The 24,388-nt window shown below is 40.5% G+C and overlaps 1 protein-coding gene across 1 annotated transcript; it reads left to right on the forward strand.

Moving 5' to 3' along the window:
- Positions 1 to 1,307: 1,307 nt before the first annotated feature.
- On the forward strand, positions 1,308 to 3,846 carry SLITRK1 (SLIT and NTRK like family member 1). Its single transcript, XM_075045825.1, has one exon. The coding sequence runs from the start codon at positions 1,768 to 1,770 to the stop codon at positions 3,844 to 3,846; it is 2,079 nt and encodes a 692-aa protein (XP_074901926.1). The 5' UTR covers positions 1,308 to 1,767.
- Positions 3,847 to 24,388: the final 20,542 nt, after the last annotated feature.

Consider the following 24,388-nt stretch of genomic DNA (forward strand, 5'->3'; position numbering starts at 1 on the left):
TTTTGTCAGAAGGGTGGGAGATGGAAAGAGCGGCGGGGGGAGGAAGGGGGAGGGGGTCGAGGGAAGCGAGCGTTGTATTTCCACAGAGAGGCTATTAGGAGCATCCCTAGAGAAATACCTATGCATGTACATGCGTGCATCTCTAGATTTTTATATGTAGATAAGAATGTCAAGATGCACAACTGTCAGTTTCAGCCCTCTCCTCCCCTCCTTAAGGGAGACACTGGATTCTGTGGGAACAGGTAGCGTGAATTGCTAACGGTGCAGCAATCCCCTCCTCCCTGCCCCCCCTTCTCTGTGGTCACCTAAATTATAAAAATATGTGTATGTAATGCAATAATCCATGGTTCGACATTGCATGGAGAACGCCAGCAAGAGACCAAATCCGGCATGCAACGCTATAGACTGCAGGGGAGGAAGAAATGCGTTTAAAGCAACAATAAAAATGGCGTGCAGAATAATTACCTCAAATTGCTATTCGCTTGACACCCTGACACTAATTGTGTTCGAGCCGTTGGGAAATACAATAAGGCAAACGCACCTTCCGTGCCTGCTTGTGCAGGTGTGAGTGCGTGTGAGCGGGGGCAAGAAGGAACTGGTCGGGAGCAGGGGAATGCTAAACTTCCCATCTTAAAAGGAAAGAAATAAATTAAATAATCCATTTAGGAGAAAGCCTCTAAATAGATCGACAGCTTTTAATGCCAACGTTTTTAACGCTTGCCCTGTACGTGGATTGATTTTTTTTTTTTCTCCAGCATTCCCTCAGCAGATGGATTTTTGCCACTGCAGCTCAGCAGAGGGTGTCAGATCTTTCAGAGTGCACCAGGTTGAAACGAGCAGAGCCTCTTAGCAACTCTCCCTCTGCGTGCATGTGAGTGTGTGCGAGCGTGCGAGTCGGCAGCAGCGGAAGAAAAAGGAAAGAAGAGCGAGCGAGCGAGCGAGGAGGGGAGGCAGCGCGGCCGGCGGGGCGAGGCGAGAGGCGAGAGGCGAGGCGAGGCGCGGCCGGGCGGGCGGCCCCGGCCCCGGCCCCGCGGCAGGCTCCGGCCGCCGGCGGGCATGGGCAGCCGCGCACCGCAGCGGGGGCAGGCGCGGCGCGGCGCCGGCGGCTGGGCGGGCAGCGCCTAGGCTGGCCGGGGCGCGCTTTCAGCACCGGGGCCGCTGGACAGCGCCCGGCGGGCGGCGGGCGAGGAGGAGCGCGGCTCCGCGGCCCCGCGCCGCCAGGTCAGGCCGGCGCGGAGCCGCGCGCGGCGGCCACCTCCGCGGCCAGCGCCGCGCGCTCCGCCCGCGCCTCCCCAGGAGCATGCGGCGGCGGCCGGCGGCTGGCAGCGCCGTCGCCCTGCCGGGGAGCCAGCGCGGCCGGCGGAGCTCCGCGTAGCTGCCCGGGAGGCGCCGGGGAGGGGGACCCAGGAGGGGGACTGGGTCGGGGCTGCTCTTTTTCCCGTCTACTTTTTTTTTTTTTTTTTTTTTTTCTTGCGTGCCTTGCAGTACGTGCCTGGATAGTTTGTGGATATAATTATTGACTGGAATCTGGGCTGTTGCAGTTGTACGTGGGGGGGGGAGAGAGGAGAAAAGAAAGAGTCCCCCCCCTCCGCCGACCCTCCCTGCTCCCCCTGCCCACATCTTTTTTTTTTTTTTTTTTTTTCTTCTCCCCCTTTGGCGGTGGTTCGGACATTTCATGTATTGAATGAACTGGAATCGCTTTCCGCGTGAGGAGGATGGTTGCTGTTACTTTGTGATGAGCTCGGGGATGAATCGCTCGGTTTAAAAATGCTGCTTTGGATTCTGTTGCTGGAGACGTCTCTTTGTTTTGCTGCTGGAAACGTTACAGGGGACGTTTGCAAAGAGAAGATCTGCGCCTGCAACGAGATAGAAGGGGATTTGCACGTAGACTGTGAGAAAAAGGGATTTACCAGCCTGCAACATTTCACCGCCCCAACTTCCCAGTTTTACCATTTATTCCTGCATGGCAATTCCCTGACTCGGCTTTTCCCTAATGAGTTTGCTAACTTTTACAATGCAGTCAGTTTGCACATGGAAAACAACGGTTTGCATGAGATTGTTCCCGGGGCTTTTCTTGGGCTGCAGCTGGTGAAACGCTTGCACATAAACAACAACAAGATCAAATCGTTCAGGAAGCAGACTTTCCTGGGGCTGGACGATCTGGAATACCTCCAGGCAGATTTTAATCTATTGCGGGATATTGACCCGGGAGCATTTAGGGACTTAAACAAGCTAGAGGTGCTGATTTTAAATGACAATCTCATCAGCACCTTGCCCCCCAACGTCTTTCAGTATGTGCCGATCACCCACCTCGACCTCCGGGGAAACCGTCTTAAAACCTTGCCTTACGAGGAGGTCCTGGAGCAGATCCCAGGCATTGCCGAAATCCTGCTAGAGGATAACCCCTGGGACTGCACTTGCGATCTGCTGTCGTTGAAGGAATGGCTGGAAAACATACCCAAAAACGCTTTGATCGGCAGAGTGATTTGTGAGGCTCCCACTAGGTTGCAGGGCAAAGATTTAAATGAGACCACAGAGCAAGAGCTGTGCAAAAAGAACAGAGTGGATTCTAGCCTAGCTGCTCCCCCTGCCGAAGAAGAAACCTGCGATCCTGGTCCCATTCCAACCCCCTTTAAAATACATGGCAAAGAAGACCCTGCCACGCCAGGATCTGGTCCAAACGGAGGTACAAAGATTCCCGTCAACTGGCAAATCAAGACCAGACCCACCGCTGCCGTGTCGACGGTTAGCGCGAAGAGCAAGCTACCGGCTACAGTGTCCTGCCCGCAGATCTGCAGCTGCGATCAGATCCCTGGCTCGGGTTTAAAGGTCAATTGCAATGACAGGAACGTGAGCAGCCTGGTGGATTTGAAGCCCAAGCCGTCCAACGTGCAGGAGCTGTTTCTGAGAGACAACAAAATACACACCATCAGGAAATCCCACTTTCTGGATTACCGGAAACTTAATTTGCTTGACCTGGGCAACAACAACATCGCGACCGTCGAGAACAACACCTTCAAGAACCTCTTTGATCTGCGATGGCTCTACATGGATAGCAACTACTTGGACACCCTGTCCCGGGAGAAATTCGCCGGGCTGCAGAACCTGGAGTATCTGAACGTGGAGTTTAATGGGATCCAGCTGATCATGCCCGGCACCTTCAACGCGATGCCCAAGCTGAGAGTCCTCATCCTCAACAACAACCTGCTGAGGTCTCTCCCAGTAGACGTGTTCGCCGGGATCTCCCTTTCCAAGCTGAGCATACACAACAATTATTTCATGTACCTCCCGGTGGCGGGGGTGCTGGACCAGCTCACCTCCATCACCCAGATCGACCTGCATGGCAACCCATGGGACTGTACTTGCCCTATCGTGCCTTTCAAACAGTGGGCAGAGATGCTGCGCCCCAAGGTGATTATGAGCGACCTGAGGTGCGAGTCCCCTGAAGATTTCTTCAAGGAGGATTTCGAGTCTCTCTCCAACGACGTGATTTGCCCTCAGTTAAAAATCTCGCCCACATTAACTTCCACTAACAAAAACAGCACCGGCTTGACGGAGACGGGCACTCACTCCAACTCCTACTTGGAGACCAGCCGGGTCTCTATTTCGGTGCTGGTGCCAGGGCTCCTGCTGGTTTTTGTGACCTCTGCCTTCACGGTGGTTGGCATGCTGGTGTTCATCCTGAGGAACAGAAAGCGGTCCAAGAGGAGGGACGCCAACTCCTCCGCATCCGAAATCAACTCCTTGCAGACGGTCTGCGACTCGTCCTACTGGCACAACGGGCCCTACAGCGCCGACGGGGCCCACAGGGTTTACGACTGCGGCTCCCACTCCCTCTCGGACTGAGGCGGCGGGCGGGGCGGGGGCGGCCGCCCCCCGGGACCGGCCCTTCGCGCTCCGGCCGGCGCGGCGGCCGCCGCCGGCCGAGGAGGGCTCCGCACCTCGGCCCCCCTTCGCGAGAAACGACACACCCACGCGCGCCCCCTCCTCACGACCGCCCCGTGGCAAGCGGCGAGGCCCGGCGGGCGGCGGGGGGGGGCAGCCCGGCGGCCGGGCGCGACCCCGCGGCCCCGCGCAGCCCGGCGAGGTGGGCGCATCCCCCGGCCGGGCGCCGCCGGGGCGGCAAGGGACACGCGAGGACCCGCTGCCTTCGGCTCCGGCGGGGCGGAACACGGCTCCCGGCTCGGCCGGGCTTTTGTTCTGTTGTGCTGGGGCTCGGTTTGCTTTTTTTTGCCCTCTTCCCGCGGGGACCGAGGCCTCGCCGAGAGGCCGGGAAGAGGAGGGGGGCGGAGGAAAAGGCTGGCGTCGGCCTCCTCCTGACGGCAAAGCAGGAGCGGAAAGTTGCACGAAGGCATGAATGTAATGTAAATAAGTGACTCCGACTCCGAAACGAACAGACAAACGGACAAAAAAAAAAAAAAAAAAAAAAAAAAGTGCTGCATGGCTCGCATGGATACAACGCACCCCAGGGACGCTCCAGCCCCCGACTGGAAGCAGCGTCTAGTTCCCACCATCATCCCTCTTACCTGATAAGTCCCTTCGTATCAAACCTTCTATATACGAAATACAGTATAATAATAAAAAGTGCCATTTCGCCATTTTTGTGTGATCAATAGGCAGTAGAGATCGTACTTTTACCGTGGAAAAAATTGTAAAGGTTTTATTTAAGACATAGTTGCATGAATATTCTCATTGGATTTTTTTTCTTTTCTTTTCTTTTTTTTTTTTCTTTTTTTTTTTTTTTGAGGCGGGAATTACTTTGCTGGGACAGATTTGCTTTGTTGATGGTGGGTTGTGTTTCGTTTTTCGGGGCAGGGAGGGGGAGTCTTTGGTTTTGTTTTCTCTCTCTTCTTTTTCAATATACATATTCAGTATTGCCTTTCCATCTGAATGTAAAAATTAGTACCCTTGATTTCTATTATGGTAACAGTGTAAACATACAAAAAAAAAAAATCCAGGGCAGTTAAGCATGACCAATTAATGTCACTCTAGTGCTTAGGCTGCAAAGTTTAATGGTAGAAAATTCTGTGCTGTTGTAAATCTTACTATAACTTGAGGAAACCAGAACTGAGGAAGCAAGTGAAACTTACTAATTCTATTCGAGGATTTTATAATGGCATATTTTTTCAGTATTAAAGTGAAAATGTTTTCAACTCCGGGTCCTTACCATTTTTCCAGCATCAGTTCTCGCAAGTGGGTTATTTGGGTTTAGGGGACAGAGCCTCCTTTCAGTGCTCTCTGTGTGTGTCTCCCTCCCTCCCTCCCTCCCTCTCTCTCTTTCCTTCCCTCCCTCCCTCTCTCTCATTCATTCACAGGCAGAGACAGAAACACCCTTCCCTCACCCCTTCCCCAATGTAAATAACACACAGAAGTTTCCTGCCTCCTCCCCTCTCCCTCGCCTCCTTTTTTTTTTTTTTTTTTTTTTTTAATAATGCGGCAGTGAATCCCTTTATTAACACTGTGAATCTCTCGCTGCTGTCGCCGCCTCTGCCTCTGCTGCACACAGTGCAGATACTGTAGGGATGTTAGCGGGAATTTGATTTAATTGACTCTGCCTAGCTCGCTCTCATTAAGCCGGAGCAGGGTTTCAGGCTCAGCTCTGCAGGCCCGGGGGCAGGTTGCCGGACCGCCGGCGAGGCGGGGCTGCGGCGGGCGGCCGGGCTCCGGCAGCTGCTCCCCATGGGAAAACTCATTAGCGAAGGGACTTTCCCATCCCTGCTCTGGGGAGCTGCAGCCTTTGCTGTCAAAGGCTGAGCAAGCCCCACGGCGCAGTGCTGCAGCTGAACTTCGGGCAGCTCGCCTCTGGTGCCGTTCCCGTAAGGGGAAAGCGCCCCTAAACCCAGTAAAACCTGTAAAGGCGAAAGCCCCGGCGAATCACTTGTAACTCACAGCTCGAGTCCCCGTGGAGATAGGGAGAATTTCAGTCACGTTGCTTCTGGCTTTCTCCAGGCAGAGAATACTTTTAAAGAGTAAAACACCGTAAGGGACTTGCTAAACTTCAAATAATGATTTGGTTTGCTTTATAGAAAATGCCTACCTTTGGGATACGCGACGAGAAAATAGACATACATACACATGCACCGCAACAGATACGCTCTTGAAAATGAGGCAGAAGCCTGGTCCCGGGTGTTCATGAAGTATTAAATGTGGAGAATAGATCATTCCTCCAGAATCCTTTATCGCTGTGGAAAGGTCTGCAGTCTCCTAGAAAATACCTTGAAGTTTGGTTGTGTAGCTCTGAAAAAGAGATGTCCTGCTTAACTATACAAACCGTTCCTATTTGGAGGGCCCTTCTTTATTCCCCCTTGCTTCTTCGTTAGACTGATTGTTCTGCCAGGACATTCTGTGTAAGACAAAGTGATGGCAGTAGAGGCACTAGTTTGCCATTGTGCATTGTGCAATCTACCAGATGCAGAAGAAAAAGAAAATGCATTTACATGTGAGCCAGTATTTCTGTCCTCAGCAGGCCATCGACTTTAGCTTAGGCATACTCCAAGAAAACATTTAAGAATAAGCCCGTGCACCCCTAGATGACTGCCTAAGTCTCGCTGCCTTCTCAACAGTACTGTGGTGATAAAACTGAAGAACTGAGAGCATTAAGGATACCCCCCATGCTAAAAAATCAGAGTTACGTTACAGGCACTGTTACGGAAGTTAAGATAAAAGATACAGTAAATTAAAGATGTCAAATCACTGACTGAGATCAGACTTGCATGCATTCCAGAGAATATAACACTAAATCTATGTCATTTTGATTTGTCATCATCGAGAAGTTGCATAAACTTGTAACTTTGCTCATTTACTTTCCTTAAAGTGCTAGTTCATTGGCACACTTAAATAGAAATGTCTGTTCAATCGAAGTGTTGAAAATATGCAATTTATCACCGCGTTTCTAGGTTGGGGCTGGGGAGAAATAGCAAAGTGATCTTTTCCCTTTCTATGCCATTTTCTGATTTTAACATTCACATGATTCTTTCTTCCATCTTGCAGACACTCACCCTTAAGACACGTAACTCTCTGAGATGATATAATAATTACCAGGCTTTGAATTTTGATGTTTATCTTATTTGCACGTTTAGCTCTTCTAAGGTTATCTTTATCAAAACAAAACACTCAACCAAAGAGAAAAATAAGAGAAAGAAGAGGGATAATTGAGGATATATTGAAGGAGAGTGAAGTGCAAGTATGTTAAATATGTTTAGCTGTACAGCATTAACACCGATAACAAAAAACTTAAATGTTTTATTCATTTTGATAAAGCCAAACTGTCGTGGTAATACTTCTAACATTGCGAGCGTATGTAATATCCATGTTGTATCAAAACGTGCATTTTTTTTCTGCTAACTTAAGAATCTCCTAACTTCAGGCATAACATGTATCACATTAAGTTACTTATCTCTTCTTCATCATCACAGTAAAGAGACTTCTGTTGTTTCAGAAAGGACAGACAGGAAAGGAACAGATATCTTGTTTAGTTAGTTTAAAAAACAAAGTTTTATCTTTTTCTGCAAACAGTTCAACTAAGAATAGCCTAGAATTTAAACTGTTGCCATAGAAATATATACCTGTATGCATGGTAGCCTCTTGCATGCCATTGCAGAAGACTGAATGGAACTCTAGGAGCAACCTGATAAATATTAAACTAATACCCAATAGTTGATACATATAATTTTGAGCAGAAGTGTACTGTTGGAACTGCACAGGAATGCATTATTATATTGCTTTACTAAATTTATCGGTTGTGCCAGGTTATTTTATAACTTCAGTGCACTTGCATTGAAAACACACTGTTTCAGATGTGCTTGCAAACTAAGGTGAGGTAAATTTTTTTTAGCAAGAGCGGGGTCAGATTTTATCTGATGGAGAAGAAAAGGCTTTGTGTACTAGTCTTTACTCGGGTAGAACAGCCATTAACTACAAAAGGTGAATATTTCACACTTTCTTAAGCTGGTGGCAAAACTCATTAGGGTGAAAGTTAAGGCAGCAACAAGCTGCAAAATGCTCCTCCTTCCCAATAGAATAATGTCTAGCTTCCATTACCCGTGAGAAGTTTTGTAGGTCTCCCAAATATCAAAGTCTCCCAAAGACAAGTAGCTCTTAGTAAAGCGGCAACCTCTTTCCCTTTGTATTTTTGCAAAACACAGGTTGCAAAACAGAGCAGGATTTTGTTCGAGAGTTTAGTGTAGTTGTTTTTACTATTGGGATCAGAGAGGGTTTGGTTACATTTTTTTCTTCACGTGTGATCGAAAGTGAGCATTCTTAGATGATTATGGATTTCAGCAGAAAGATCCTTTCGTGTGTAGAGAAGTTTCCATAGTTATATACGTGAAGTAGGACAATTTCTGTGGTTTAATCTTATTCCATGTGTTTGTGCAGTTCAGATTTGTGGGAATTCTTTGTGACTTATGGTACAGAAATTTCCAGGCAGTGGGCAGGACTTCTGAGCTGGCTGCTGCATAAGTACCTTTTTTTGGTATTTGGGAACAAGTCAGGAAGTGAAGAATTAATGGTTTGTGTTGGTAAGATACGGTTGCCCTAAGATCACTCAGATATTTGTATAATCTGTTTAAAATGTATAATGATCTGTTTAAACTGTATTAGGAGTATGGACATGGCCAATCAAAATCACAAGAATCTTTTTTTACTGTCCTCAGCTTTTCCCAGACAGAGGAATATTAACACTGGAAAAAATGTGGACTAAAAAGTGTTGCAAGTTTTGTGTTTGTTATGCTTATGTTTAGCAACGGTAGCTTAATGGGTTAACTTGTAACAGAAGATGATATTCAACATAATTGTCTGAGAGTTTCAGAAACTTTTATGATACTGTCTTGTAGGTGGAGAAATATAAATGAGATCCATCAGTATTACTTCTCCAAGATTAATTACCGGGTCAATTGACATATTGTTGTGCTGAATGGTTTCATTTAACAGCTAAAGTTTCTGAATCAATTTCTGTGTATGCTTCTTAAATACATTCTTCAGTTATGTGAGAAAGGAACAAAGTCAGCAGAAATTCCCCTGAAGGAAATAGCAGTCTCCTGCACCAAACACTTGAAGGCTAAGACTGAAAATTCATAGCAGAGGAAAGAATGGACAGAAACAGCCCGTTGTAGAAAACGCCGAGTTGACTCTAAGTGAATGACTGCTTTAAGTGTCATTGTTTTAGTGATATCAGTGGCACAAAGTGCTCTAGCATTTGCTTGATAGAAATATCGGTGCCATCAGAACTCCTTCTCCATCCTTCTCCCTTTCCATTAGGTAGCAAGATTGACCCCCGTCAGATAGTTTCCAACTAAGCCAGTGGAACAAATTCTCTTAGCTATTAATGACTTTTACTGATATCATGACTGTTCAGACAGAACCCTCAAGCTTCAGTATCAGAGCATGTCTAAGCATGGGTCATCATGCTTGATTTGTGTTACTTTATCATTCCTGTATCAGTTGCAGCTCTCTTGCAAGTGGGAAGGTTAGCAAACGAGGTGCATTAAATTGTGACTTGAGGAAAACAAGGGAATGGGAATATAATGGTTCTTCTTCCTTTAAACAAGAACTCAAATAGTAAAGATGGGCTGGGAAGCCACAATGAAATCTTTGGAGACCAGTGGAAAATGTAATGCAGAACAGCTAAGAAGAAATTAAGAAGCAGTATAGTCTGGTGAAAAAATTAAGGGATGTGACTCATTTTGTGGATCACTATGCATCCTAGAGTGTAGGTGGTATTTGCCTCACCTAGCTTGATGGGCTTGAATGAGCTGCCCTAGCGCAAGCCAGTAGTGCCCTAAGAGGTGTACTGGGGTATCTGAGATATGTACACGAGGCTGGGAGATACGAAATAAGGACTAGGGCCTACTCATATATTTCTGGAGTGACAGCTGGAGCCTAGCTGCAATACATTAGGGCATCTGAAATAGGAGTAGACATCCTTGTGGGAACAACTGAATTGAACTTTGGATCTAGAGTGAGAGGCTGGTGGCTTGGTTCACGTGGTGCACATAAGTAATTGGAATTACCTTGGAATCTGAGCTGTCTGCATGGCGGTGACAGAAGAGACTCAAGGCTTGTAGGACCTATGGTCAGCTGGTGCCCAGGCAAGGTACTTTAAGATACCACAAATGGCACTGCATGTCTATGAATGGGCAAAGGAATTGAATCCTAAACGTACCTCAGTTATATACACCTGCACTGCATATAATTAAATGCACAAGAGAACTAAATCAAACCCTTGAAATTATACAAAATAAATTATATCAGAGATGGCTAGCCAAGACATGACAATTAATTTTTAAGGGATGACGTTTAATTTTTAGAGGGTATCAATCAGGTCAGATATATCCCACACAATTTTTTCCTAACTTGGATTTTATTTTTGTGTTTTCAAATTGCTAGCTCTTTGACTTGGGGATTGCATCCTAATGGTTGCTTTTGGATGGGAGTCCTATTTCAGCTGATGCCTTTAGAAATTGCTATAGTACATAATAACTATAATAGAAACATCATAAAGTAATAGAAGGCTCAGGAAACAAAAAAGTAACAACAAAAAAATCCTGACGGTTATTGCTGCTACCATAATAGTAAATAACTGGTTCTTGGGTCAAGCTTGAAATATAAATGAGGAATACAATACTCCAGGGTTGCACTCATTGTTGAAGTCATTAAGATGATCACAATGAGAGATAAATGCTAGCAATGGATGAGAAAATACAGTGGAAAGTGTTTCAGAAAAAATCTGGTTTATGAACAGAAAGTGCCAAACTGTAAGTGGTTTTTCACAGGAGGATTGAAAAGGGAAAAATATAATTTAGTTATGGACACAGAGTAACAACCTATTCACATGAGATATCTTAAAGGGAAGACAGATGGTAGGAAAGACTCAAGTGTCGGGTGTAGAAAATGTGGCTAGACCCCCGAGACTATTAGTCATATTGTAAGTACATGTATCAAGTCGCCCAGGATAAACACAGCACAACGAAGTTGGCAGCATTGTGTACTGGGCACTCCACAAGCAATACGGACTTTTAGAGAGAAGTGTCAGAACTTAGATTGGGTACAAATGGAGAGAATGAAAGCATAAAAACAGTATAAGATTTTTTCCACTGTCACAGTTCGGGAAGCAAATGTTTCAAAATTAGTTACTGTGGTTATAAAGGTTATTTTATTAGGTGTCTTTACGGTGGATTTTTCTCTATTTTAGTTAACTGGGTAAGCAAATATTGATAAACAGGATCTACTCAAAATATAAGCATAGTACTAATTCTCTGGTATGTGGTGAAGATCATGGTAGTTGGAAAGTAAGTGTGTGAGTGAAAAGATGATCCTTTCCTGGAAACATCCTTCACAAAGTTAGCTCAATGGATACCTCTAAACTACTGAAATAGAAACAATTTTCTGCATTTTTGGGTGCATTTTCGCTGTTGCAATAATCTTAGATCCCTATCAGAAATTGTGTTCTTTGCTATGACATTATGTGTGGCAGAGGACAATAATATGAATGGCAGTAAAGGTAATAATGATACCTTTCATGTTTAAGGTTTTTTTGTTTTCTTACTTCCTATAGTAAATTAAGATGTATATATGCTATAGGGAGAAAAACACCCAAGCCTATTTTCTCTCGCTGTCTTTTTTTTTTCCTTTGTCTGTTTTGTACTGTAATTTAGAAATACATGCCTTTGAATGTAAGAAAATGATGCACAGGCAAAATATGACAGTGTAAGAACGAACAAGAGGAATGCACTAAATACAGGTGCTAATCCCTGCAGATTTGCTGAAGTTATTCAGGAAGAAGAACTGCAGGTCTGAACGGCAGAGTGAAAGATGTTACTGGCACTGGCTAAAGGTGCCCATGGGAACAGGAAGCACTTACATTTTTGAAAGGTCTTTCTATGACTATGCTGCTATTAATGAAAGATGATCTCAACTAACTAAAATTTTAGTATAAAACAATAGTCCTCTAGAACTAAATAAATGAGGAGGTATATGTAGGATAATGATTAGACTGTTGATTTGGGCCTTATAATAAGGCAATATTGAAATTAAGCTGAGAAGGAAGTGGTTCTTACTGCAGATTCAAAAATTGCTGTCTGCCCAAACATATTAGCTCAGTTGTAGACATGTATATTAAATTAGGCCCATTTGTGCTTTGAACAAATTCATAGTATTCATAAGTTCCAATCTGAATAACAAATGTAAGGATTCTTAGCCTCATTTTGTATTGTACCTGAGCATGTCCACTATGTTATATAGATGAAATTAGGAATGAAATAAAAGTGAAGAAAAAATTTTGCTAGTAAGGTTTAAAAACGGGTTGCACATTTTAAAGGACCAGTTCTGTCTACTAGTGTTACATCATTAACAGAGTACTGGTCAGATAATATTGCAATATGGTTCATTTATATGGATTCTATCAGTGCAGTTAGTTATTTGAAAGCAATATATTTCTGATTATGAAGCAACAAGTTTATCATAAAGACATTTAGTAAAGAATGCTAAATTTAGGATAATTGCTATAGAAGGCAGTACTGGTATTAATGCAGCCTTAATCATCTCTAGGATGATACAGAAAGCAAATGGAAATTATCAACATATATGTTTCATCAAAACATATTTTTTTAATACTAAATCCCATCCACAGAAAAGTGTCTGTAGTTTTCACTGGATTAACACTTTTTTCCAAATGTCGGGGTTTACTAAATTCAAAAACAATTATTCCTGTAGAGAGAAGAAAGTCAGTTGCAAATTGCAAATCCCTGCTCTGTCTGGATTGATGAGGAATCAGTCTTAATCACTAATGCAGGAGCAAATTGTCAAACAGTAGTGGAAGAAAGAAAATTTAGAAAACATAATTGTGTGACATAGATCCTTTTGCATTGGACTGAGTGGCCCATACCTCTTTGGCTGGAAGGGGATCCTCTATTCTGCTAAATTAATGAAACCAGAACCTGAGTGAACTCAAGCACTGGAGCTATAATCCATAATAGATAATCCATAAAGTAGAATCCCTACTGAATAACTGTTATGTCATACCCTGGCTCTTTTTTTGGAGGTCTCCACTAGCTCTGTCCCAGACAAAATTGCTACAGAGGGGACTAGCCCTTGGTAATGTGAACATGAGTCAATTTGTTCTTGGACTTTGAGCCTAGGATTTAATTCTACTTCTTGCTCATTTAGAAGTGTGAATATGCACAGTGTATCTCCCGTGGGCTCAGCGTTTGGCCCGGAGATTCATTAATGGGCTTAAAAGTTGTGATTGTTGTCCTCCCCCCCCCCTCCCCCTGCTCCCCTACCTGCTCACTTGGGTTTGATTATGCAATTCCTTCTCAGAAATCCTGTTGGATATCTGTAACCACCTTGACATCCCTGCTTTGGCTTTGACTGACATTGCCCAACTGGATAAGCAGACAAGACTATATCAATGAGAATTTTTGTTTAATTAAAACAATAAAAAATAGGAATGATTTTTGTTTGTCATGTGGGCTAATATTTTATAGTAAAACTACTAGAATGGGTTAGCAGGGTTAATTTAAATTGCTGTAGTTATGAACAATGGCACTTGAATATAATCCTGTCCTCTTTGAACTCAGGGTAGACATTTGGGACTGGATTTTAAAAAGAGTTTAAGTATCATTTGAGTTGCACATGCTTAGACAGTCTTTAAGGCATCCTACAGTACCTGAGATACCTGCACAGGCTTAACACATTTTCTTTTCTGGACTGGCAGCTGGAGTCCAGGCAAGGTACTTTAGCATACCTTAAGTGTTATGGATGATTACGTTAAGGCTTCCTAAGTGTTCCCTGGCTGAAATATTAACAGCTGTATTGTGGGCACATGAATTTAGACATCTCAGTCTGCAACCGAATTGCAGCTTCTAAGGTTGGGTGAGCTAAATCATAGCTAAGCTATTTAACTTTTATATTGCTAAAGTTAAGTGTGATGAATCTCACACTTATGAATTACATCCTCAGGATGGAACTTTCAATTAAAAATAAGAATACACACATATAAGAAGGCAGCCAAAGAGTATTCTTCAAACATTTTTTTTTCCCCTGTCAAATCACAATTTATTAAAAGAAAACCAAAATATTACAGATGATAGATACAATTTATTATCTCTGGTGATGTTTATTGTAACATTAGGACACAGACAGATATATATTTGCTTGTAAAGTTTTCACTGTTTTAATATTTAATGTTACGTTACTTCATATCGGAAAGTAGCATAATATTCCAGTAAAATAACAGCAACAATAAAAATGAGGCTTTTTTCTTTTTTTTTGCTCCCACCCTGCCCACCGCCCTTCATGCCCCTGAAGCATGTGCCTCTGTTGGCTTCAGGAGAACATCCTCAATTTAGTACAATACAAATGGGATCAGAATAAGAATGTCAGCTAACTTACTTTCATAATATCATAGTATGCTTATTTATGAAATAAGTAAATAATAATTTATGTAATATTGCCCCCTATAAACAAGTTAAAATTTTGCTCATTTTACTATCATCAGTCCAATACAAAAAAATAATCAGTAAATAAAGGAGAATGATAAAAATAACTAAGCCTGACTCCTTCTTAGAAAAGTAGCCTTAATATTTAATTCAGTAGTGACTGAAAGTTAGAAGCTATGGACTTTGCTGTAGTATCTGAGTTTGTAGAATGAATCTAATTCTAAGTAGAATCCATAAAGCACACAGATCAATATAACCACAATTGACACTAATTGACAAGCCAAATTGACAGTATTAGGGCAGAGGCCAAGAAACCAGATACTAAATCTTTTTTTTTTCCCTTCTCTCTATGATGCACTGATTCTGACAAAAGATCTAAACTTCTTGAAAATATAGATTATGGATTATGTGCATCAGATTAATAGATGTGGCTATTAAGGTTTTTTCATCATTAAGTTCTGAAGCTGAGTTTCGGTATACTCATTCTGCTGAATTTCTCACACCTGCAGCGTAGAGGCCTCCTGATAAGCAAGTCACCTTTGGCTTTTTGCACAGTGAATGGGGAGAGATGGGAACTTTTAAGCTTCATGTGACATTTTGGGATGCCACAAACAGTTCAACTGTAAACTAAGACATCAAATTTAGGTGACTAAATACTGTCATATGGTGTGAACTGGGTGTCTAAACTCTTATTACAGTCATTAAAGGTCTAGTCAGTACAGTCAGCAGAGAATAGAAAGTGTCTCAGCTCAGTTTAAACAGACACTTAACATGGAACTCAACTTTTAAATGTAGTATTATTTTAGGTTTCCTAGGGTATCCCACCTGGCCTCTAGCTGCCTCTCTAGAAGGTTGTAGTTCTTTCACAGGTCCTGTGTCATACCTGTGAGCTCCATGAGTGTCCTGGATGTCTGAGATACCCTAAGGCATCTCAAATGGTACCAGTCATTTATGCTTCGGCCAAGACCAAGCTTTTCATTGACTGTATCTGGAATTTTGATACTTAGTTCACATTTGGACACCCGTGTTTGGAAGTCTTAATTTCTAAATAAGCCTTACCCATACTTAGAAAGAGATAAAGCACGTTTTAAAAGTTTTACATCTTTCCATTGTCTTTAACAGGAATCTAGGGCACCTAGTCTAAATACATATCTACAACCATAAACAGCTGCATTTCCTCAAATTAATTCCACACTTTGAGTCTTTCACTTGGACCATATATTCCTTTGCTGTAAAATGGCATAGTTTCATTGATCTTTCTGAATGGAGAGGTGAGGATTCCGGTGCCTGGCCTCTCCCTCTTCCCCCTTGTACCAGCAGCCAGCACATCTGGAAAACACCGGCCTCACAACACATCTGAGCTCTCAGACCCCAAAGGGGCCCTCCCGCACTTCAGTGAGTCTGACTCCATGAGGAAAGGGCCCTGTTGAGCACAGACAGCTTTGCTCTGGATTATATCTTGGGCGGAGGGGGACAAAGGGGAGGAATATGGAAGTTTTAGCTCTGACTATCTCAGGGATATTAAAAACACAAATGAAAATATGAAAATACGTGGAAGTAGTTTCCTGGAAGAGCACATATATACAGAAATGTCATGGCAATTGCAAAGAAATCATGCTCATGGCTAATAATGAGAGTATTCTTTTCCTCTCATGTATCCATGTGGTATTTGTTGCACAAAATTGCATACTATTACACAAAAGTCCATAGTGAAGAAAAGTTTCAACATTCCTCCTGAAAATAACGTTGAAGTTATGGGAAGGATTAGTGGAGACCTTAGCAGACTTAAGCACAAATTGTTAAAAGGAGTCAAAACTAATCAAAAAGTCCCTTTGCATTGTTCAGAAACAACTTGTAAAATCCACCTCTAAGTTAAAGTCACTAGAAATGTCTTCGGATTTATAGTAATTAACTATATGGCCTGTTATCTTCAGTCAGATTGAAAAGATTACAAGAAACAGAGTTAAAATGAGAATGAATTGGCCTAAGTTACTTAGCTTCAGAAACATCAGCAAGGGTTTAAATAAAGTAAATGTTGTCATCTGCCTTCTGTCTCTCATGAACAAGGCTGTACAACATAACAACCATACATAATTCATAGAAAATGATTTGGAAAAAAAAATCATCTCCCCAAAAGTCTACATTGAAATAGAATTTTCATTTGAAGAGAAGTCTGAGGAGGGTGAAGCAGAATAAGGAATTTCATGCTGGATTTTTCACTACATTAGGCAGCCTGTGTGTGACAAACAAAAACAGCTCAAGTTTTCATTCCTAATTGACTCCGATTCCTTGCAAATTATGCATATGAACATAGTTCTGTAAGCAAGTTTTAATTATTTTTTATGTTAATGTAATACTTCAAACCAGATACTGTACGTGACTATTATGTTCATCATCACACTATCTTGCTCATCAGGTTCAGTGTTATTAAAATTCTCATTGAATTGCCCTACAGAATGGTAGAACAGTTTCAGTTCATTAACTTTTCTCTCATTTCTCCATCTATCAAAGTAAAGTCTCAAGCTTGAATTCTATCATATACGTTGTGTAACAAGCTATTTGTAAATGACTGGGTAGATCCTGGTGCAGCTTTTTATATCGAGTGGTGTATTTTTAGCAGTTTCCCAGTATTTTGAAATAGTAACGTGGAAAATCTGTTGCAATGTGTAGATAAGTCTTCGAAACTATGAAGACTTTTGCCCTGTCAGTTCAACAGGCATTATGATAATAATGCATTAGTATAAAACCTCAGAGTTGGTTTACAAAATGGGAATCTTTGTTTTGTACCTGAAGTTTGAGCTATTTCTGAACTTTCAGGTTGTATTCATAGGCAAGGCTCATTGAAAAATAGTCTCACTTCTGCACATCTGTATTTTGATACTATATAATAGAAAATTGATTCAAATAAATACAGAATTTCAGAATTTCAATTCAAAAGCAGTAATAAGGTTACTAATATAATGGAGAAGGGTAAATAAATGGTATTGTAAAAAAAACCCCAAACTTTGTAAATTGCCAGATGCATGGAACAGGATTTAACTTCTTCCATAACCAGTTTCTTCCTACTGCTCTTTACAAAAGGTTGTTGCTAACATGTTGCTACCTGCCCACATATAAAATATGGTAATCTGATTTTACTTTGATGTTTAGTTCTGTAAATTGGCATTCAAATCAAGGAGTGTGAGACTCTAATAGTAGAATTGACTTATGCCTATTTATGTTATTTTACATTAATGGAAAAATCAGCATAAATGAGGGCTAATCAAAGTTAATACTCTGTTTGCTTGGCCATGTTAATACTATAGTTCTGTATTCATTGCACATTCAAAATTTCCATGTATTCAGTGCAAGTAATGCAGTAATGGTGGGCAAACCTTTGACCAACGGATTCTGCTCTTAGTTAAGGCCCAGTGTAAAATTATATTAAAATAATATCTAGAGCATATGTTTTGAATTGGAGCTGATACAGTTAAGAATGTTGTGGTTAGTGGAGAGAAAGGGTGTGTTCATCAGAAACCCAGTTACTTCTTCCTATTTTGGGAACTGAGTAACTATATACCGGGAAGAAATCTTGTCTATGTTGATGTCAGAAGTGTGGAATAAAGCAAGTAAATGAGGACCCTAATGTATGTGCCTAGCACCGTTTAAGATAGATACCTTCGGGTAGCTGAGAAATCTGTATAGTGATGGCAGATGTGTCACAGGACTTATGAGAACCTCATATCCTTCTGGAGAGAAAGCTGGAGACCAGATACCATGTTCTAGGACACCTAAAATGTCACTGACACCTATGTTAAAGCACTTGAATGAGAAGGACACACTGACAGTAATATCAGTTGGTTCAAGATTCCTGTCTCAAGTCCCTGAACCTCAAGGCAGGGACTGGAGGAAAAAAGTACCTCCCATCATAGGAGAATGACCAGTTTGAGACCACGTGAGGAATATACACAAGTTTGTGGGATCCAATGAGATGCATCCCAGGGTCCTGAGGGAATTGGATGATTTAGTTGTGAAACCACTCTCCACCATATTTCAAAAGTCATGAGTCAGACAAAGTCCCTAGTGGCTGGAAAAATGGAAACATTGAACCCATTTTTAAAAAGGGTGAAAATGAGGAATCTGGGAACTACTGACCAGTCAGCCTCATCTCTATTCCTGTTAAGATCATGAAGCACATCCTCCTGGAAGCTATGCTGAAACATGGAAGACAGGGAGGTGGTTAGAGATAGCCAACATGACTTTATCAAGGGCAAATCATGCCTGACTAACTTAGTGGCCTTCGATGGAGTGACTGCATCAGTGAACAAGGAAAGAGCTACTCTTGTCGTCTGCCTGGACCTCTAAAACCTTTGATACAGTCTCTCATAACATCCTTGCCACTAAATTGGAGAGGTGTGGGTTTGACAGATGGGCTGTTAGATGGATAAGAGACTGGCTGGATGGCCATGTCCAAGGAGTTAAAGTCAACGGCTCAATGTCCAAGTGGAAACCAGTAACAAACGGTGTCCCTCAAGGCTCCATACTGGGACCAGTACTGGACTGGATGAAGACTATGTCTTCATCAATGACATAGACAGTGAGATTGAGTGCACCCTCTGCAAGTTTGCAGAGGACATGAAGCTGAGTGGTGCAGTTTGTACTCTTGAGGGAAGGGATGCCATGCAGAGAGACCTGGAGAAATGGGCTCACGCAAACCTCATGATAGACATTCCTGACCATGGCACGGCAGTTGGAGAAATGGTCTTTAAAGGTCCCTTCCAACCCAAAACATTCTGTTCTATGACTCTGTGATTCTAAGATTCCTACCCAGGACTTTTCTTAATCTTTTCAAAAGTTGCGTGACTTTTTATTTTTCTATTCTTCCTCATGAATTAAGCTTTTATTTGCAGGTAAACTGCACACAGGAATTTTCCTTTCACCTCATGTAATGTAAATTATATGTGAATTTCAAGTACTTTTTTCTTTTGTGTGATCATAGAACAGGAGCTTTACTTTGAAAACTTTGAAAAAGGTAACAGTATCAGTCTCTCTATTAACCTATTGAGGGACATCTTTTTACAAAAATGTAAAACCAAATAGCATTCATTAAAGCAAAATGCTTATGGTTCTACAGCCAGAATAAAGGATTGAGATCTCAAAAATATGCATATTCTTCCTTTATGAAACATACAGGCTAACTAGAGAAAATATTTATGTTAAAAGTAAAAGTGTATGTAGTTTCAAAATTCATCATGAAGGGTTAGTATAAGTGAAACACAGTTTAGATTCTAGCTAATCTTTTTAAACCCTTGGGCTGGATTCATATTGAATAAATTATGGAACTTGTCAAAGATACCTAAACTAAGATTCAAACCATTTATAGCTATTTCTGTGGTCAACAGAGAGCAAGAGAGGTATTGCCAAAGGCTGATGTTACTAGAGGTGAGATCTTAAGTAAACAGAAGTGCCTAACATTAGCCTGGATGAACCTATGACTTGCTATTTAAAAGCTTAGAATCTTCTGTAAAATTACATAATTATAATTTTTTTTCTTTTTTTTGTTTGGAAATGCTAGCTTATTTTACCCTCACTGAAACATATATGCATAGGTATTAAATTCTTTTGAATATTAGGGTCCACTCACAAATACACATCTAAAAGTGAAACATTAAGTGCTCAGGTTTGAAAGACTTGGCTTTTGACTTTCAGTGTTACCAGCATAGGATTTGTAATGTATTGTATTTTTCTCTGACTGCAGGAACTCTTTTGCTTTTTATTGAAATCTTTCACAATAGTCTTAGTGAAGTATTGGTTATACTAAATAATTTTTCAAGCTGATGTATTTTCTGTATTCAGTTGAAGTACTTCTACACTTTTATTTCCAGACCCTTTTCATTCATTAGCTGGATTTGGCATCATTCAGTGCAGTACAACTTATGTCTTACATATTTTTCTGTGTATTTGTAATGTACAATTAATAACAGTTCTTAATATTTTTATACTCTGGTTTATCTGTTTGGCGATAGATTTAACGGTACATATAAGACAGGCAGAGAGATAAAATCTCACAATATTTCTTCTCAAAGTGTGCAGAAACTATCATCTCAGACAGAAAAAAAACCCCAACCCTGTCTAAATTTCAGTGAAGTTCTTAAAACAGTTCATGCCCTAGTCTTTAAAGCCAGGTTCTGTGTTTATTCTGAATCCTTTCAGAGGCATTTCAGTTGTACACTGTGAGGCATTTCAGACTGTACAGTGTAGGCTCTTCCTAGAGGTGAATAAAAATTCTCATTTTAAGAAACTATTGAAATATGAGCTGGCGTAAATCTCTCTCTCATTCATTCATTCATTCATTCCTGATCATCATGAAATACGACAGATGCACAGAGTGAAGGGGAACATGGGTAAAATATAGCATACACTGCTGTGCGTGGGCTCATGAGACAATCCCAAAGAACTTACCTTTTCCATGTAAGAGTTCAGGGAGAAGAGGGAAAAGACAGGCCTAACTACCTATGTATCGTACTTCCAAGGTGTTTAAACAAAGTAAATTCACCTGTGAATGTTGCTCCTGATACTTAAACACCTACTTCTCTTTCTACTTTTGAAAGTAGGAAAAAAATCTTACTTAATTCCATGTGCTCAGGATCAGTTCCTAAATTTCATCAGATAAAGAAATTACTATCTCATATGATGGGAAAGAGAGATCATAATAATATTTTTGTTGTACCATGAATATTCCAATTAGAAGAACTATGTATTATTATTAAAGATTATTATTATCAAATAATTTAATACGGAGTAGTATATTAAATAACTAACAATAATTAATGAGGGATTATTATAAAATACTGAAAGTAAAAGTATTGAAAAGTAGAAATATTATGTATGCATCTTGTCTATAATATGCCTTATTAAATCACAGAAACCAGAGACCGGAAGGCAGGAGCTACAGATGCCTGTTCAGATGATCAGTATATTTCTACAGACAAAAAAAAAAAAAAAGTCATGAAAAATGCATGTTTAGCTTTCACAAAGAAAAATTCCATTTCATCTAGTGAATTCTTGCTTGATTATATGTTTGGCTCTGAGAATGAAAGGAAGGTAATAGGTTTTTGGAAGAGCTTTTAAAAAATAAGAAAGAGACCAGGGGGTATTTGTACAGAGGGAAGAGAATAGTTCTTATTAATTTACCAGGGATGTACACAAAATAAAGTTTCTACAGTGTGGCAAACTTATTCCAGAGAACTAAGAGTTTACAGAAACGGTGTCTGCCTACCTATCTTTATCTGTTGGACATGACTAGGTACAGTGGGCTAGTCTGCTCCCTTATCACTGCTCACTAGACTTTACTCAGTGCAATGGGCTGCTATGTTCTAATATGCCGTGTCAGCTCTTGAAAGAGATGTTGGCACTTCCTCGTGGACACAAAAGGGGTGGAATGGTGTTATATCAGGAAAAATATCCACATTGATACTTCTAAATATTTAAACCAGTTCTCTCAAGGTACCAGTCTAGTAATGAATAAATGAAAGAAGGAAGTTAGAGCAAATGCAGGATTTCAGGATTTCACCTTTATTGGACAGGTTTATTTTATTTCATAGTTTGCGCATTTGAAACAGTGAGATACTTTTTAAAAAGGTGATAATGCTAGAGCTTGGATAAGTTAATCCATATGGATATTTAACATTTAACATTGTTTCAAAATTTCCACAAAATAATGATAATTTTATTGTCTCAAGTAAAGAGCCAGATTTTTCACTTTAATTCAAAATGTTTGTCCCAGAAATCTTTTCTCCAGGCTAAAGCATGGCATATGTCTCACTGCTAAGCAAAATTTTTAACACAGAAAAACATTAATTTTTATTTTACAGACCTGCAAACATAAAGGAAGATTACATTTTCAGATGGATTTCTGAATTCAGCTAACCGAAGAACTTCATTTTGTAATACGGATTATAAATTGTGTTGGCAATTAATCTGTAATGTGACTAATCCTTTTTATTATCTTAATAAAAAATAAAATATGTTTCACATCCTCAGTGAAAAAGCATTTCAGGAGTTTTTAGCACAGGGACTCAGCTTGCTCATGTGCATTCTCCTGCACTTACCTACAAGTTAATACCTTGATCTTGCAATAAATGTCATGCAGGCAGAACATAGCTTTTAATCCCTCAGTACAACTGAAAACTTATATCTATGAGGGCTTATTTTAAAAGCAAGTGCTTTATTTCACTGACTTTACCACTGAGGAAATAAGCAAAAAAAAAAATACCCCCAAACCCACAGCCAGGAACTCTTGATTGATACAGGCAATCATCATTTTTTCTCAGGCAGAAACACTCGTCAAGAAAAGGAAGTGAGTTTTCTCAGTATTTTAATGAGGAGTTAAGTTGTTAAAGTAGGCAAAAAGTAGTCCTGTCCTTCTGGCATTTTCTTCATGTCCCTGGTAACTGTACAACTGAAACCTTGGCAAAATGAACAGATGCAAGTATTGGGCTGATATTTATTATTGAGTTAGCTTATAATTATTTGTATAAGTTGCCTACGTTCATTTGTGTTGGCACACTACATTTTTTCACAGGTAACTAACTGAATTGAAGTTAACCAAATAATAATAATACTACAAGCCAAAATATGGATATAATTATTGCTTTTAAAAAGTAAATAGGTATCTATGGTTGTGGTTGTGAGTGGAAGTGAGCAGACGCTGGCTTTGCTAGCTACTAGATGTACCTCTTTCAAAAGGTCTATGGTAAAGCTGTGGAAACCTTACAGTTGAGCATAGATGGTATTTCTATAAGCATACTGATTTCCAGGAAAAGCCATGCAGAGCTTTTCTCAGAGTAGTCAAATCTTTCTATCTGCAAACTGCAACACATTAAAATATTTTTCAGTATTTTAGTTTATATTTACATTTGAATTCTTTAATAAGTAATCAAACAACTTTGTTTCTTTTGTTAAAAATTATCTCTGCTGGGAAGACACTTAAACAATGATTCACATCCTATTTTTCTACCACATAAGAATAATATCCCACAAGTAATTTTTTTGTCAAGGACAGAAATATTTTTTTTCTGGGTCAAAAATAAAGGGTTTTTTTTCAGGTTTTTTAGTAATGAGAAAATTCAGATGCTCATACTTCAACAAGCAGATCTATTTTCAGATCATTTGATGAACGAAATATTGTGAGAAAATTTCCTTGTTTTTTTTTCACTCCGTATGTTTTTTCCTACTTTGTCAGTATGTAGCAAATAGTTAATATGTTGTGCTCTCATTATTGGCCACAGAGCTTCAAATCATCAAAAAGCCAGAGTGAAAAATTTGCAGATGTATTTTCTGTTGTCAGGATGTTGTGTTGTTAGGTTTAAGTACCATCATACGAACTGTTTCTTAGTAGATAAATCAACAAGTCTATTTGTAATTTAATTCCATTTTGTAGTCAATATATTGCTCAAGAATACTTACCTCAGAACATTTGCCCTTGCATTGATGTTGCCTGGACACTTACACCATGAAAAATTGGTATGAGTTATTAATTTATCAGATGACTTACAACTTTTTTTTTCATGCATTTATGTAAGTTGAAACTTTTTTTAATACTCTGCAACTATTACCTGCTAAAACTTCAGCATGAATAGATTTAATTTGACACAACTGACTTGCAGAGTTTATATACTTGCAGTAAACGTGTCACCTGAAGCTTAAAATCTTTTCAGATACCATCATTTGTTCTTCTACTGCCCATACTATTTGTAAATGTAATTAACTTACTTTGTTCACAGGAGAAACTTGAAATATGTTGAATAAGTATTGGTAGCTGCTGATAACACAATGTTTCTTCAGCTAGCTGAAACTTGTACATTTTTTCTATTCAGCATTATGACAAGTTCCAGAAATAGAAATGGATTGACTAAGGACTTTTTTTTTTCCTATTAAAAATATATTTTTTTCTCTATTAGAATATGTCA

This window comes from Buteo buteo, chromosome 14 (genome assembly GCF_964188355.1).
Source record: "Buteo buteo chromosome 14, bButBut1.hap1.1, whole genome shotgun sequence".
In the NCBI taxonomy this organism is placed as follows: domain Eukaryota; kingdom Metazoa; phylum Chordata; class Aves; order Accipitriformes; family Accipitridae; genus Buteo; species Buteo buteo.

Bases quoted from the DNA above. Each gene is read 5' to 3' on its own strand.
- SLITRK1 (XM_075045825.1), top strand. From the start codon at position 1,768: ATGCTGCTTTGGATTCTGTTGCTGGAGACGTCTCTTTGTTTTGCTGCT.